Raw genomic sequence first — 16,739 nt, forward strand, 5'->3', positions numbered from 1 at the left:
CAAGGGTTAGGGGTTGAACTGGAGCTGCAGCTGCCAGCTGACACCACATCCAAAGCAACACAGGATCCGAGCCGCATCTGCAACCTACACCACAGCTTGTGTCAACACCGGATCCTTAACCCACTGAGCAAGGCCAGGGATGGAACCCACGTCCTCATGAAGACTAGTCAGGTTCATAATCTGCTGAGGCACAACGGGAACTCCCTCTGGTCTGAACCAATTTCTAAAGGACTTAGTGCATAATTTCGACTATGAACATCAATTTTTGCTTATTATGAGGTGATTTTGATGAAAAAAATCTTCATAAATGGTAGTCTTACCAGCTCAATTTTGGAAAAGAACCCAAGTATTCCCATAATTAAACTGAGAAATAATTTGTGTGTGAAAAACAGCGTAGAAAGGAACTATGTTTCTGACGTCAGTAATTTCATACTTTTCTCACCAAGAGCTTAAGTGCAGTAATTACTTCTGTTCAATAGATGGCGACCTTTACATTATAGTCGCCAAACCAACCCTCGCATAGGACCATGAAACTCACCAGCAGAAAATGAAAAGGCGATACAGCACAAATATTCCATGTTTTGCAACAGTAATTACTGCTTGGTTATATGCCCATTTTTTGAAACTGCAGTCTTTTTTCCAGGTTTGTGAAACACTTTTCGGGAATGTGTACGATAACATTGGCTAAGCAATTCTATCTGGCCTTTAAGGTTTTATTTTTATTTTTAAAAATTAGGCTATGCCTGGGAAAGCCTTGGTGTTCTGTGCTTTGGGGCAAATCTGTTTATTCTTACATCATGAAAATACGTGAAAATATGAGCCTAGGGAATGATTCTTGAGATCTCTGTACAGCGTATAGAGGATGGCAAATTTACTCAAAGGGCACATGCCTTAGTAAGGATATGCAACAAGAGTCGAGAATATCTATGAAACATCAATAATGAAGAAAGGCACAGGCCAGCCCTCTGTGTTTCTTCATTACTCTATTTTATGTGATCATACGAGTATCTGTGAACAAGCTAAAATGTTTTAAAAACTTGCTGTAAAAAGAGTATGTTTGGAAGTACTTATGCAGGTTCTGCTGTCTAAGTTTTTTCTTTTCTTTTCTTTGTTTTTTTGCTTTTTAGGGCTGCATCCGTGGCATATGGAGGTTCCCAGCCAAGGGGTCTAACCTGATCTACACCCGCCAGCCTACGCCACAGCCACAGCAATGCCAGATCCGAGCCGCCTCTGCGACCTACACCACAGCTCACGGCAACACCAGATCCTTCACCCACTGAGTGAGGCCAGGGATCGAATCCATGTCCTCACGGATACCAGTCAGGTTTGCTAACTGCTGAGCCTTGATGGGAACTCCAGGGATATTTCTTTTTAATCAGTGTTTTAGATTAAACTCTTAATTTTAATCATTTCCTTCGTATGATAAATTTTTGTTGGTATTTGCAATCGGAGCACCAAGTATTTTAAATGCCTGTTTCTAAAATTAGTCAGGTATTCTCACCTCACAGGAGGCACTGAGCTCTATTCATGTTGAAATAGGCCAAAAATACAAAGGAAGATGCATTAAGGAACAAATGTTCCCTTACTTTTTAAAAAGTATCTTCCATGACCACTCAACAGAAAATACCAAGGGAAAAGCATCCACTTTTGCCAGGTAGGTTGCCCAGGGCACAATTCTCCTTTCCAGCAGCTTTAGATGGTTCTATTTCACGTTCAGTATAGATATTAATGCCTTGATGTTTTTATGAAATTTTGACCTTGTGTTGAATTTTTATTCCATTAAAAAGACAAGCATACCATGTTGTAAGCAATTTCCTAAAAATTCAACTATTAGGGAATTGGAGAAATGAACAATCACATACCATTATTACCATCAGTCATCAGTGCTAATTAGAGCCTAAGACAAGGGTGGAGGAGTGAAGCATACAAAGACCTGTGTTCAGAGAGCTTCTACTCTAGTCAGGCATATGGGATATGGAAACAAACAGCTGTCACACAGATCAGAAAAGGAGGGACCACAACAGAGGTAAGAGTAGTATTTCCAACCGGGTCTAAGTCAGTGATTCCACGTTAGAATAACTTTTCCTTGAATGCTAATCAGTCAAAATGAATGCAGGTTTAGGAAGGCATCTGCTGTGTGTTATGGACTGAACCATGTCTCCCCCCCCCCAAATCCACACGGAAGCTGACCCCTCATATGACAGGATTCCGAGACAGGAAGAGGGAATGAAGGAGAAATGAGGTCATGACTGTTGACGCCCTGATCCAAGATGACCAGGGTCCTTTAAGGGGCGGGAGAAACAGACACCAGGGCTCTCTCGTTTTGCACGTCCACAGAGGAAAGGCAGGGACACGGCAAGAAAGTGGTCATCTGCAAGCCAGACAGGGCAGCCTCACCAGCAAGCGACCTGCTAGCACCTTGGTCTTGGACGTCTAGCTTGTAGAAATGTGAGAAAATAAATTTCTGTTGTTGAAGCCAGCAAGTCTGGGTATCTTGTTAAGACAGGCTTACCTGACTAATAGAGCATAACTGTAATTTAAAAAGTAGCTCATGAGACATGAAGCTTACACTCAACATGCACCTTCAAACTGAATTTGTATATTTACAGACAAGGGACCCTTGAACAACGTGAGTTTGAACTGCACTCACGGGTCCACATACACGTGTTCCCCGCCCCCCGCCCCCCGACACTATTGTAGAATCCATGCTGGGCTGAATCCACGAATGTGCAACCACAGAAAGGGAGGGTCAGCTGTAAAGTTACATGTGGGTTTTTGACTGCATAGGGGGTTGGCACCCCAACCCCACCCACATTGTGTTTATATACTTAAATATTATTTATATTTTAATTTACATATATATTTATGTGTAAATGCTTAGAAAGAAGTACCGTGCCTATCAGAATGCCTTTTGCTTCCAATTTATATTATACTAAGAAGCCTGTATTCAAGGAGTTCATACTCTAGCTGGGAGATTTAAGACATATAGACAAATATCCATAATACAACGTAGAAAAGGAGGTGCCCAAGAGGGGTAAAAATGACACACTTTAGAAGTGAGCTGTTTTTCCACTGTGGAGGGAGGGGGTGGTGCTCCATGGATGGGAATGTGTGGGGGATGTCACAGGAGGAATAAGAAGAGCTTGGACGAGGAGCATTTGCACTCAGCCCAGCCATTCTCATCGGCACACCTCCAGCATCTGGGGCAGCTGATGCTCAACTCGGCAGGATTATTCAGGGCATTACAAGACTGTAGCATCCTTGGCCCCCCCTCGTAGCATCCTTCTGACCTTGTGAGGTCCGCATTCCCCCCCACCCCCGTGAAAGGCCGAGCAGCAGCAGCATCTCTCCAGGAAAGAAGAACTAGAAGTAAACTTTTAAAGACATGAAGGAAACGGCAGAGGTGTTCAAATGAAAAATGTATTATGTGACTGACTAAATGGCTAATACACTGGATTCTAAAATGCTGCATATGGAAAATGATAACTTACAGAATGTATTAAGTACTGCTTCCCAGTTACAAGATCCTATCAGACTTATTCAGAGTTAATCTTAATTTTCTGTTATGGAGTTTATTTCACTGATTCATTCATATAGCCCTGATGATATGTGATTTTTTTTTTTTGATCAGTAAAACTGCTTTATTTCAAGAATTAAAAAAAAAACAAACTCTACAAACACCAAAGTAGGAAATAAAAGTTATTTTTGATAGAAATACCTTACCGGACTTCTTGTCGTGGCTCAGTGGTTAGCAAATCTGACTAGGAACCATAAGGTTGCAGGTTCGATCTCTGGCCTTGCTCAGTGGGTTAAGGATCTGGCTGTGGTGTAGGTCGCAGAGGCGGCTCGGATCCCACGTTGCTGTGACTCTGGTGTAGGCCGGTGGCTACGGCTCTGATTCGACCCCTAGCCTGGGGACCTCCATATGCCGCAGGAGCGGCCCTAGAAAAGGCAAAAAGACAAAAAAAAAAAAAAAAAAAAAAAAGAAAAGAAAAGAAAAAAAGAAATACCTTTACCTACTCATTACTTCCACGGCGCGGCTGATGAAATTGACCAACGTCCTTTACTTGAGGCGGAGAAAAAGAAACGTCTCTTTCTTTTGACTTCCATACGTGTTTCAGGCGGCCCTAAACTGATCTTCTACGTGAATGATTTCCCAAAATGGTGTGTGTGATCTGATTTCAAAATGTGAAGGCGAAAGGATGAGAAATGTCCCAGACAGAGAGGGTGATGGGAAGGCGCAGACAAGGACCACGCTGGAGGGAACAGGTACAACTGAGGTCCAAACCAGGACTAAAGGGCAGCCCCTACCCGAGCGGAAAGGCCAGGCTTCCTCCCACCCTGCATCCAGTTTACTGCAGACTGGCAGCGCCACCAAGGCTGTGGCCTTGGAGCAGGGGGTGCTGCAGCTGAAGGGATATGTGAAAACCAAGACGGGCTTTCACAGAGAAGACTAAATTGTCACATTCATCAGTAAATTATGGATAGAGCTTTATGCGTCACCTTTTATACAGAGAAGACTAAATTGTCACATTCATCAGTAAATTATGGATAGAGCTTTATGCGTCACCTTTTATACAGGAAAGTTTTACTTGCGAGTGATTTTATTTATGTGTGTTTAAGGGGCATTCTGTCCCTTAGAAATATGTCAAAAACAGATACTATATTAATGCCTCCCTTTTCTAGGTCTTCCCGGGGTCTCCATGGGAAAAACATTACATTGATCATTATGCCCAGGGCTGGCACTAACTAGGCAGGTATACTTTATTTTAGAAAGTTTATTACCTCCTTGATTCACTTTCCTTCTCCTTTTTTCTTTTAGGCCATGCTCACAGCATGCAAAAGTTCCCAGGTCAGGATCGAACCCATGACAATGCCGGATCCTTAACCCAGTGTGCTACCAGGGAACTCCTTCATTTTCTTTTTTTTCCTTGAATGTGGTTAGAAAATGATAAATTGACAACCTCCCATTTAAAATTCGGTGGACAGCATTGGGAGTAGGTTATTGGCCTATATGAGTAAGTGTTATGTTTTTGTCTCATGCTTCCCCTCACACACACATTTTAGACACACTGTCCTTTCTGTTCTGTGCCATGCTTCTTTCCACCCCAGGGTCCCCTGAACACTCACCCCAAGTCATCACATGGTTGACCTCTTCTCTCGCAGCTCATGGCGTTAAGGTCATCTCCGCAGAGATCCATGCAACCCAAGTAACCCATCCTGCCTGAGCCAAATACCCTTTATATTATTAACTTATTTTATATCTCGGTTACATAATTAGTTCAGATTTTCTGGTGCATACAGGGATCTGTATGTACTTTTTTTTTTTTTGCTTTCTTTAGGGGTGCACCCACAGCATATGGAGGTTCCCAGGCCAGGGGACTGATCGGAGCTGTAGCTACCGGCCTTCGCCAGAGCCACAGCAACGCCAGATCAGAGCCACGTCTGCGACCTGCACCACAGCTCACGGCAATGTCAGATCCTTAACCCACTGAGCGAGGCCAGGGATCGAACCCACGACCACATGGTTCCTAGGTGGATTCATTTCTGCTGCACCACACGGGAACTTCTGTACTCACTTCTGAATCCTTAGCACACATCAGTCCTTGAAATTTCAGTATCCAGCAATTATTCATGTGAAAGAATGAATGCAGGTAACAAAGGTATGTTTTTGATTTATATGATTTTAAATACACATCAGCAAGACAACAACTGCAAAATTATTGTCTGGGAAGTATTGCTCTTGGAATGGATTAGCAATGAGATCCTGCTGTGTAGCATTGAGAACTATGTCTAGATACTTACATCGCAACACAACAATGGGAGGGAAAAGTACGTATACATGTATGTGTAACTTGGTCCCCCTGCTGTACAGCAGAAAAAAAAATCAAAAAAAATTATTTGTCTGGGGAAATCAATTCATCCTATATTTCTGATATATTTCTGATTAAAAAAAAACAGGAATAAAAGAAGGGACTGCTACTTTCTTAACATCACAATTGTTATTAAATAAGCTCTCTAGGTTATTCTTTTTTTTTTTTTTTTTTTTTTGTCTTTTTAGGGCCACATCCTCAGCATATGGAGGTTCCCAGGCTAGGGGTCAAATGGGAGCTGTAGCTGCCAGCCACAGCCACAGCCACAACAACACGGGAGCCCAGCCGCGTCTGTGAACTACACCACAGCTCACAGCAACGCTGGATCCTTAACCCACTGATCGAGGCCAGGGATTGAAACTGCGTCCTTGTGGAGGCTAGTCAGATTGTTTCCGCTGAGCCGCAACGGGAACTCCTAGGTTATTCTTTATCTGAGTCAGGGTATAAGGATGTACAGAATGAATAGGTCTCTGTTTTTCCACAAATAACTTGTTTTTCAAGGTAACAAAAAAATTGTGTTAGAGACATTCAATCGTCTGGTTGGGAAAACATTATAAGAAAAAAAATGGTGAAAATGATTAAGCGCAACTTTCCAATTTTATATGAAAAATAAGCCTGTGATAAAGAAAGTCTGTTTAAGAGAAACAAACAAAAACATGCTATAAATTAGGTCACTAGACTTACAACAATATTTTTGCAAGAAGTTTTTATAATTTTTGGCCAGCTTTTAAGCTTGGAGTATAAGATGTCCCAGGAGAGTAATTGAGAGCAGGAATTCAACCTCTAACAGGGTCAAATGGAACGTCCTCTGCGATCCTGGCTGAACACGTACCCTCACATTCAAATAGGGACCATTCATCTTAGTCTACGCTTTCAATGAGACACTAAATATTCTATTTTTAATTAGGCAAGGTATTAAACTCTTACTTTCAACCGTACCTATTTCAAGTTATAAGGTTCTACATACATATGTTTTCTTGTCTTTAATAAGGAAAAATTCCTTTATTTATGTAAAATCCTCTTTTTAGTAGTTCTTTCTCTCAACTTTGAAGTTATTCTAGAAATTTGGTTCTTGGTGTAAAATACCATGTTTACTCTACCCAGGCCATTTATTTTCATGAGAATCTGATTCCACCTTCTTTTGAGATCAATGAAGAATTATAAGGTATAGGAAAAGCTGATCTAAGAAATTAGGTTTTTTGTGCACCTGTGGCATTTGGAAGTTTCCGGGCTAGGGACTGAATCGGAGCTGCAGCTGCCAGCCTACACCACAGCCACAGCAATGCAGGATCCAAACTGCATCTGTGACCTTCGCCGCAGCTTACAGCAATGCTGGATCCTTAACCCACTGAGCCAGGGATTGAACCCATATCCTCATGGTTGCTAGCTGGGTTATCTTAACCCACTGAGCCACAATGGGAAGTTGAGAAAGTAGATTTTCTTATAAAGGCCGGAGACACAGCAGTAACTAAGAGGGGGGTCAGAATCATAAAATCAGAAGCAGTATCTGAAGAAGAACTAATGCAATTAAAACAAAGACATCGTAATACATTATGAAGTGTAGTAAAAATGCACAGAGATAAATCCTAGAAAATTTTAAAAATGCGTTTGGCATGCCAAATCTTAAGTAGTAAGAACTGAAATTAATGTTAGTTTCTCCAAATTATCAGTCAGCCTTCCCATTCTACAGTGACATTAAAGTGAAGAAAATCAGGAAAAATAAAACAGAACCTTGAATGCAGGCAAAGATGCTTTAGGAATAATTTTCACACAAGGACTCATTCCATGTTGTGTCCCCGCCTAACTGATCTTACGTGGTACTCGTGTAAGATGTCATGTGAAATAATGTGGCACTGCAGGAAAAAAATGAATATGGATCTTTGCCATATTCTACACTCACATTTTTGCAACCTCACAAAATTAAAACTGTTTTCCAAATTAAGTGTCAAGAGAATTATTTATTTTACCCAAGTGATACTACAAAGTCTTGGATAGTTTTTACTAGCTTCAAGGAAACAGAAAACAGTACAAAGCTAAGTTCAAGGCAACTTTATTACAATACTTTTCCAAGCTTCAAAATGCATTTTATTATTGAATTTAATCTAATTTATAATACATTATATTACAAGATAGAAAGCATTCTGGTCAGATATTGAGCTTGTGTGTATTGCCCCAAACAAAGCTTCCTGGAATAGCAGCAACGCAGAGTAGTTTATGTCACTAAGCAAAATACTGCTCTGATGTCATGTAAAGAATCATTCGTATATTGCAATTTTTTTTTATGTTCATTTCCTCTGATTTAGAAACAAAGCAAAGCTATCTTTTCTATATCTTACTAGTTAATACTCAGAAGTTGTCTATACCCTAAACACATCCACCAGTTTAGAAATACTTTCTTGGGTAGAAAATAGGATTTTTAAAACTAACCACACCAAAAGAACACTGCATTTTTCCCCACTGCAAACAGGGGCAGAATTCTCTTCCTTTCTTTTTTAGGAGCCAAATCTGGGCCTCCTGCTCTTCACATAACCATCTTCGGTAGTACCTGCTTTGAAAAAATACCCAAATCTCTAACAAACTCTAGGCTAACAGTCATTTCTTTTTTTATCTTGCCTCCTCATATTTGCTGATTTCGCACAGTTTACAACCCACTTTGAACATTACATACAATGAACTTAAAAGTAACCTTGGGAAGTGCAGTAACACAAAGGAAGAATGTTCCACATTAGACGAGGGCATTAGATGCCCACCCACCTCTGTTTCAAATAACCGAATTCCACTTACGAAAAGATAAGACGTCCCCTTCCAAGGTTACTACCATAATGACAATGAAAACAAACGTCAATCCCCTGCATCGATCTAGCTCCTTAATTTGCTCTCTTGGTTTAACAGCCGTGAGCTCTCAACTAGCACAAAATGCGTTCATCCTCCTTGTTTTCGCAACAGCAGGAAATGGTCAGAAAAGTATAGAAAAGGGACTATTTTGTCTTTCATAAGGCAGATTTCATACAGATTTTGCTATGAAGTTGGAGAAGAAGAAAAAAGTGAATGAAAAGGTATGTGCTGGCTGCTGGGGAGGGGGAGTGTGGGGGGGGCAAGGCTCATAAATCACTGTACGTTAAGAGCACGTGCTGAAACTTCATGGTGCCAGTCACGTAATTTTGTGTATTTGGGACTAAAGACGTGAAGGGGTATCTTTTCCCTGTGGAAATAAGAAAGAAAAAAAGAAGAAAGAGTGATAGAAGAGTCATAAGAAAGAGAAAAAAAGCGTCTACTTTTAATCATCATGCAGAAAACATGCCTTGTAAACGTTTAATTTCGCAGAGCCGCTTTATTTAATAGCAAAGATTCTACAGGTAGAGCATTTTTAGAAATAGAGAAATTAATCTATAGCGCCCTCTTGGAAACTTCAAATTTTATCCCCCAAATAAAGCTACTGCCAGACAACACAAGAACTCACTCACAGAGATTCCAAGTGTTAGCAAAGCACCCCCAAATCGACCCTTCTGCCCACTTTCTTCAATACTGAAGAAAACAAGCCTCAGACACATAATTCAGACATCCACTAATTTAAAAATCTGTACATTGTACGTTTAAGTGCCACAAAGGGCACCAAAATTAAGCTTAGCTCCAAGTTGCAAAGACAAAATGCCATATATGATTACACTTGAAATGATGAAAAAAAAAATCGAGACCATTCATAAAAGGAAAGCATTTATCAGAACAAAAAAACAACCAACCAAACAAAACCAGACAACTTACTTTGCCTTCTTTGTATTGTCAGTTTCAGATTCTTTCACTGAAATAAAATAAGCAATACCCAATGTTAGTTCACTTTTTAAAAGTTTTAAAATCACTTATGCAATTTCCTGTATCAATGAATACCAAATAGTCAACTTACCCAGAGCCACTATAAAAATTCCATATCCTGCTGTCCTTGACCGTACACTATAGTCAGTAGTGCAACTACGGCTACTTCTCCACTTGTCACTGTAACTCTCCCGTGCTGGCTGCTTCCTTACAGTGCCATTACGCATGGCATCATGTAAAAGCAAACTTACTATTACTATTTTCCCAGTAACTGCCCATCAGTCTCAGGGCTACTTTCTGTGACAAAGAACATGCATCCACTAGAAGCCCCGGGAACTTACGATGTTCAGTCCCGGTGATTTGGGCGAGGATTCGGAAAGAGCGAGACTGAGTCGTTCCAGTCCTTGGACGCCAGTCCTCAGTGTCCTCCATCAGTCTCTTCTTGCTGGCATCGCTGTGCGTAGGTATGTGATAAAACTCTGTATTGCGCTCCACAATGTGTTTCCTGGGTGGGCTAGGGTTAGGAAGGAAAAGAAAGGGTTAAAATTTTCTTTGTATTAAGGATAAAATATCCTCTGCCGTATTACTTATAACATATATTGAATCCTTGATGTTCCTTTTATATATTTTGCTTTTTCAAGTATACTCAGTCTCACTTTTTCTTTAAAAAAAAAAAAAAGCATCCTTCTAAAATAGAGATTAGAGGTTTTTAAAATTAGTTTAAAGAAAAGGTACTTGTATGTGAATCTCAAATGATAGGATAAGTGTCTATTCAACAGAAGAGTTACCGTTTGGGTGGGATTTTCCTTTTAATTGAGAGAAGAAGGCAGCGGAAGAGAGATTTCCAACATAAAAAAAAGGAAAAGAAAAGAGTAAGAAAAGAAAGAAAATAACAAGAAATTGCAACATCCACAGTAAATAAAATCAATTCAAAATCACCTGTATGCATTTTACGGCTAATAAAACAGATATGGATTACATTCGCAATCATTAGTAGATGCCCATATGCTGCTAAAATATGCTGGCTTTCACAAAATCAAATGATCATTTCTTCACTAGGCCATTTGGTACAGGCTAAACCAACAATCCTAAACCCAATTTGAAAATGGGTCAGAACGGTTATTTTCTACTGTTTTCTCATATATACATACAGATACCCCTCACCTGAAATAAAGCTGCATGCAGGATGAGCATAGTGAAGAAAAGAGGTGCTCCTTCAGAAACCAGTGAAATATTTATTTATTAAAGACCAAGATATGAACTGTGGCCTTATGGCTGTTCAGATATGTGATTTTGGACAAACCAATCTCACTGAGCCTCAGTTTTTTTCATTTTTAAGATAAGACTATTGCATACAATGTAGCACTGTCCCAGGATTAAATGAAATAACATGTGTGAAAGAGATTTGTAAACTACAGAGGTTCAAGAACTTTGAGTTTGCTAAGAACATTCATTTTTCCGTGAATAAAGCATAAATATTAAGGCGTTTCAATGTATATTGTTTTAACACTTTCACCTAAGATCTAAGTAACTTAAGAAACACTCCTCCCTTCTCAAACCGCAACCACCATCCCCGCCATCCCCTGAACCCCCCGCCCAGGATAAATGCAAACTCAACTGTGGGCTTAGTTTCAGACGAGAAAAAGAAACCTGAGTCTGGACTGGCAGACAACTGGCACAAGATCCAAGCAAAGTGTCCTAAGAGTGTCAGATGTGGGTGGCAAAACCTGCTAGGTGTAACTTGCTGCTAGAAAATCACACTGCTCTCAGAATGCCACCTGGCTGCTGCCATTCTAATAGGGGACACTATCAAAAACCACCTCAGTCCAACAGTTAATAGTCCTAAGCATTCATCCTCCACTCAGTGTTTTGTGCAAGTCATTTAACTTCTCCAAGTCTCAATTTTTCCCATCTGAGAAATGGGGATTGCATCTACCTTAAAGGGTTGTTCTGAGCAAAAAATAAGATAAGCAAAGTATGTAAAGTGCTTTTCACAGTAGCTAACACTAAGAAATGATCACACAGTGTTTTTATGATTACTAGAAAAATTATCTGCCATGCATGTTCTGAGATTATAGGTCATCCATAGATATAAAGAACAGAATCAACAGCATTTACACACAATGCTAATCGTATTTTAATACTATTTAATAGTATACTTAATAGTATGTTTTAATGGTAATTAAAATTATTTATGATGAAACTTTAATATTCGAGAAACGAAATACCTAAAACACCTTTTACTGACATTGAACAAAAGCTCCTAATCCTTTTTAAAACAGACAATTTTTTAAAATTAGAAAATAATCAACGTAGATTAGTTCATAAATGTACAGTCTCTGGCAGATTCCTAAACAAACACTTTATCTTATGCAATTACTTGAAAAACTTTTAAGCTACTAAACTTAAGGTTTAAATATCTCTATAGTCAGTAAATGTTGTTTACTCTTCAGTGGTGCCAATTTTAAGCATGAGACTATTTTATCCTCTATAAAAGGTCTGGGCTATAAAAATACAAAAAAAAATGGTATCAAGCTAAGACACTAAGATTATGACACCATTTAAGAATTTTTTTTAGCTATGACACACTTGCAAAAAGTATTGTATCTTAGACTCTTAATGACATTCACCACAGTGTGTGTGTCAAGTGATAGAAAGTTTCTTAACATCTACCGGCTTTGAAACTCTAGACTCTGAGGACTATGATTAAAGAAGTGAATAATCTCAATAATTTTATTTTTTAAAATGTATATGGATAGAATATACACTTTATCAAAAGCAAGTAATTTATTTAAAAAAATAGACATTCAGGAGTTCCTGTCGTGGTGCAGAAGAAAAGAATCTGACTAGGAACCATGAGGCTGTGGGTTTGATCCCTGGCCTTGCTCAATGGTTAAGGATCTAGTGTTTCCGTGAGCTGTGGTGTAGGTTGCAGATATACCTCCAATCAGGTGTTGCTGTGGCTGTGGTGTAGGCCGGCAGCAACAGTTCCAATTAGACCCCTAGCCTGGGAACCTCCATATGCCGTGGGTGAGGCCCTAAAATAGACAAAAAGACCAAAAAAAGAAAACAAATATATATATATAGACATTTAAACTTAGCAAATTTATTCGAATTTTAATTTTTTATTTCTATTTTTTTATTTATTTTTCCTTTTCTAGGGCTGCTCCCACGGCATACGGAGGTTCCCAGGCTAGGGGACTAATCGAAGCTGTAGTCACTGGCCTATGCCACAGCCAAAGCAACATGGGATCCGAACCACGTCTGTGACCTACACCACAGCTCACGGCAACGCTGGATCCTTAACCCACTGAGCAAGGCCAGGGATCGAACCCTCAACCTCATGGTTCCTAGTCGGATCCGTTAACCACTGAACCACAACGGGAACTCCCGAATTAAAAAAAATTTATATTAAACAAGGGAGGCCTCAATTACACCTCTAACTCCAATATCTACTGTCGATAATGCTTATCTATTCTCTTGAAGGTTTAGCTTACTAAGTTCTTCCACTGCAGAAGTGTGGGTTTTCTAAACACACCCACTAATTCACATGGCATTCTCTACCATAAAAAACAGGGAGTTCCTGGAAGTTCCCATCGTGGCTCAGTGGTAACGGACCCGACTAGCATCCGTGAGGATGCAGGTTTGATCCCCAGCCTCTCTCGTTGGGTTAAGGATCTGGTGTTGCTATAAGCTGTGGTGGCAGATGTGGCTCAGATCCTGTGTTGCTGTGGCTGTGGTGCAGGCCAGCAGCTACAGCCCCAATTCAACCCCTAGCCTGGGAACTCCCATATGCCATGGGTGCAGCCCTAAAAAGACAGGGGGAAAAAAAAAAAAAAAAAAAAAAAAGAAGGAAAGAAAAACAAGTTTGCAAGGCTCCTTAATATAGTTGAAAATTTTAAGCAATGAAAAGATACTACTGAAATCTGCTGGTGGTGGTAAATTGAAAGCCAGATGGAAAGTTACAGAGAGATGATGAAAATGAGAAAAGAAATCACTGATTAGGTACTTACACGGTGCCAGGGTTACTGAAGGAAGAATAACACACATACAAAAAAAGATGTGGTAGAGTAGAGAAGACATTGAGGTTCCAGGATGATGGAAAACAAACATCAGGTCAAAAAAAAAAAAAAAAAAAAGGAGAAAATTGAAAAACAAAATTCAAAACACTGAATTTACACGAAGATGTTACAACAAACATCATGCTTCAAAAGAATTACATAAAAACAGACAAACAAAATGAACAAGTGTTAGACAAAATTCTGTTATGCTGTTTTTGTTAGGACAACAGTTTTACGGGGTTTTTGTCTGTTTTCAGAAACAATGAAAAATATTTTATATATTAATGCTAGGTTCAAATCTCAAGTTACTAATACCAAGAGAGAAACACCTACTATTTAAAATTTTTTCTAGGTTTTTATAAAATTCATTTTAGAGTGAATCCAAATTCCTATCATGTTCTTTACAAAAGGTAGAGATTAAAATATAAATTAGATATAAGATGTAGAAACAGATCATTTTAGAATCACTTTTAAAATTGAGCAGACTAAGAGAAAATCTTTCAGTCTCAAATAATATAAGAAATGTACTTTAACTAACGGCAAGTGTAATCTTCTATTATAAAGGAATGATATGCTATTTGAAAATTTTCTCTTTTTTAAAATGTAGTGATTATGATGAAAAATATGTGAGGCAGTGGGTCATAAATACTGGGCTATTACTCACTGCTCATGCTCTTGCCTGTCCATCAGGATCACTGCCTGCATTCACAAGCAAGTCCTAGGAAGTTTAGAACTGATTTGTAAGAACTCCAGATTTATATCATCAGCAACCTAACTATTGGCCCCTAAAGACAATGTATATGGTAACACATGATATAATATGGCAAAAGAACTGTAACACCTAAAGAAGGAAGACATAATTCATTCATATAACCTATTAAGTGCAGAATCATTAAAAACAAATATATTCACAATCTATTATGGATAAGGACTAAAGTATAAATTCTACAGTTTCTCAACAGCTTGGTGAATCAATCCCACTGCAATAAAATTTAGTCAGAGTAACTACTAAATCATGATCAACGTAGTGAGAAAAACTGCCTATTAATTTGAAGGCTAAAATTGTGCTGTGCAGCTGAGTGGTATTCCAACACCTCAAAGGCAGTTGAGTTTTACTGAGTGGGAGTGGGACACAGGATTAAGTCAATCTCAGTATTTACGTGTATTTTTTCTTCTCTACACCATAATGCAAAGCATTCCCTCCTCTGCCTTCCTGTTTTAAGTAGTAGAGAAACAGTTTTTCAAAATAACTCCCTGTGACCAGAACAACATTTTAGATACATATTTAAACATTTTAAAGTTTAGGGGAAAAGTTTTATGTCAACATGAAGTTGGTGGGGAAATATTCTATGGTGTGGGGAAGGGTAACCAGCAGAGAATGATTGGTTAAAACCTAAAGATACCAATTCAATAAGATGAGCAGGTATTTTCATGAATCTGAGAAAATTTGAGAGTAGCCCATCAGACACCACAGTGACATGTATGCCAGTGTGCCCGTCGGACGACATGGCTTTTCACCCTGGCTGCTTTGCCCACTTCCCTTCAGCCTGGATGAGCTGCAACCTCCAGAAGCCTCTTTTTCCTCCACAGAGAAATGAATTACAATTTCTCTATCTTTTGGACTTCCTGTAAGGGCATATATTTCTTTATTGGAAGGCACTCTGAAAACTATACAGACATAGGTTTGTTGCTAGAGTGTCCAACGGCTCGGTATAAAAAAAGTACTAGTAAATCCAACTGCAGTTTATGTACCTTTTTCACTCATGTAGCCTCAATTCACTCAGTTTATCCTCAACTCTATAACCATTAAAAACAAATACTAATTCAAAGTAACAGAAATAAGACCAGGTCACAGGGAGTTGATACAGACCAAGGCACACAAAAATTTGGCTTCAAAAATACCTAGGCTCAAATCTCAGCTCTCTCACAACCTGCATGACTTGATAAAATTAAGTAACCTCTTAAGGTTCAAAGTTTAAATCCTGATTAAATCACATACTGCATTGAAAACACCTAGCAATGCATAGCAATACTGAATAAATCAATGAATCTTAATCTTGAATTTTTTAAAAAAATATATTTAACCTAAATGCTTAAATTTATTTTTCCAAGTCCCATTTTTCCCCTTTACAGGTCAAACTGTTACACTGGAATCTAGTAACTAGTGAAAGTGTTTGTGTATATAAGAAGTTAAATGGAAAAGCAATAAATCAGAGGATGCTTCTCTGGTGCGCTGGTGTGCAATATTCCTGTGTCTATAACACGAGACTATTCAATTAGTGAGACCATAGCCACAATGGAATAAAGCTGCTCTAATAATTCAATAGTTAATTCCCTTGAGTGTGTCTTAGATATTCCACATTCTCAATTCTTTTCTGGAGTATGATGATAAAGAACCTTCAACACATGTTCAGAATAATCATAATGTAACACAAAATTGGAGCTCTCACCTAATGTGATTTTTCTTTATTTTTGAGCCAGTAATCACTAGTTTACCATTAATATCAACAGACATAGAATCAAGGTTCTGAAGTTATACCACAGTGATTTCCAATGTCTATGCTAACTACCCGTGACAGTTAACAAGTTGGTGATTATTTCTCTTAACTAACTGCAAAAGTATAGACTTTTTGTATATGTGTGTCTTTTTGCCATTTCTTGGGCCGCTCTCGCAGCATATGGGGGTTCCCAGGCTAGGGGTTGAATCGGAGCTGTAGCCACCGGCCTACGCCAGGGCCACAGCAACACGGGATCCAAGCCAAGTCTGCAAGCCTACACCACAGCTCACAGCAACGCCGGATCGTTAACCCACTGAGCAAGGCCAGGGATCGAACCCGCAACCTCATGGTTCCTAGTTGGATTCGTTAACCACTGAGCCACCACGGTAACTCCAGTATACAGACTTTCTATTTTCTAGCAGCACACAACTGCACCTAGAGTTCTAAACCTTTCAGCAATACTGTCTGAAAAAATCAAAAAGGTTCTTAGAGACCTC

General features: G+C 39.2%; 1 protein-coding gene across 14 annotated transcripts in view; it reads right to left on the minus strand.

The window, feature by feature from the left end:
• Positions 1–16,739, minus strand: part of PDLIM5 (PDZ and LIM domain 5) — a 215,943-nt gene that overhangs the window by 67,583 nt on the left and 131,621 nt on the right. For 5 of the 14 annotated variants that reach the window (XM_021101756.1, XM_021101751.1, XM_021101755.1 and 2 more), the window contains exons 6-9: positions 13,697–13,711; positions 10,472–10,489; positions 10,025–10,197; positions 9,636–9,672 (exon numbers count right to left, since the gene is read on the minus strand). In XM_021101756.1, coding sequence (XP_020957415.1) covers positions 9,636–9,672; positions 10,025–10,197; positions 10,472–10,489; positions 13,697–13,711 — 243 coding nt within the window. Of the gene's footprint in view, positions 1–7,907; positions 9,076–9,635; positions 9,673–10,024; positions 10,198–10,471; positions 10,490–13,696; positions 13,712–16,739 lie in introns of those variants that run through there. The other 9 variants (XM_021101753.1, XM_021101749.1, XM_021101750.1 and 6 more) reach the window with 5 other exon arrangements.

The sequence above is a fragment of the Sus scrofa genome, chromosome 8, assembly GCF_000003025.6.
Source record: "Sus scrofa isolate TJ Tabasco breed Duroc chromosome 8, Sscrofa11.1, whole genome shotgun sequence".
Lineage (NCBI taxonomy): Eukaryota > Metazoa > Chordata > Mammalia > Artiodactyla > Suidae > Sus > Sus scrofa.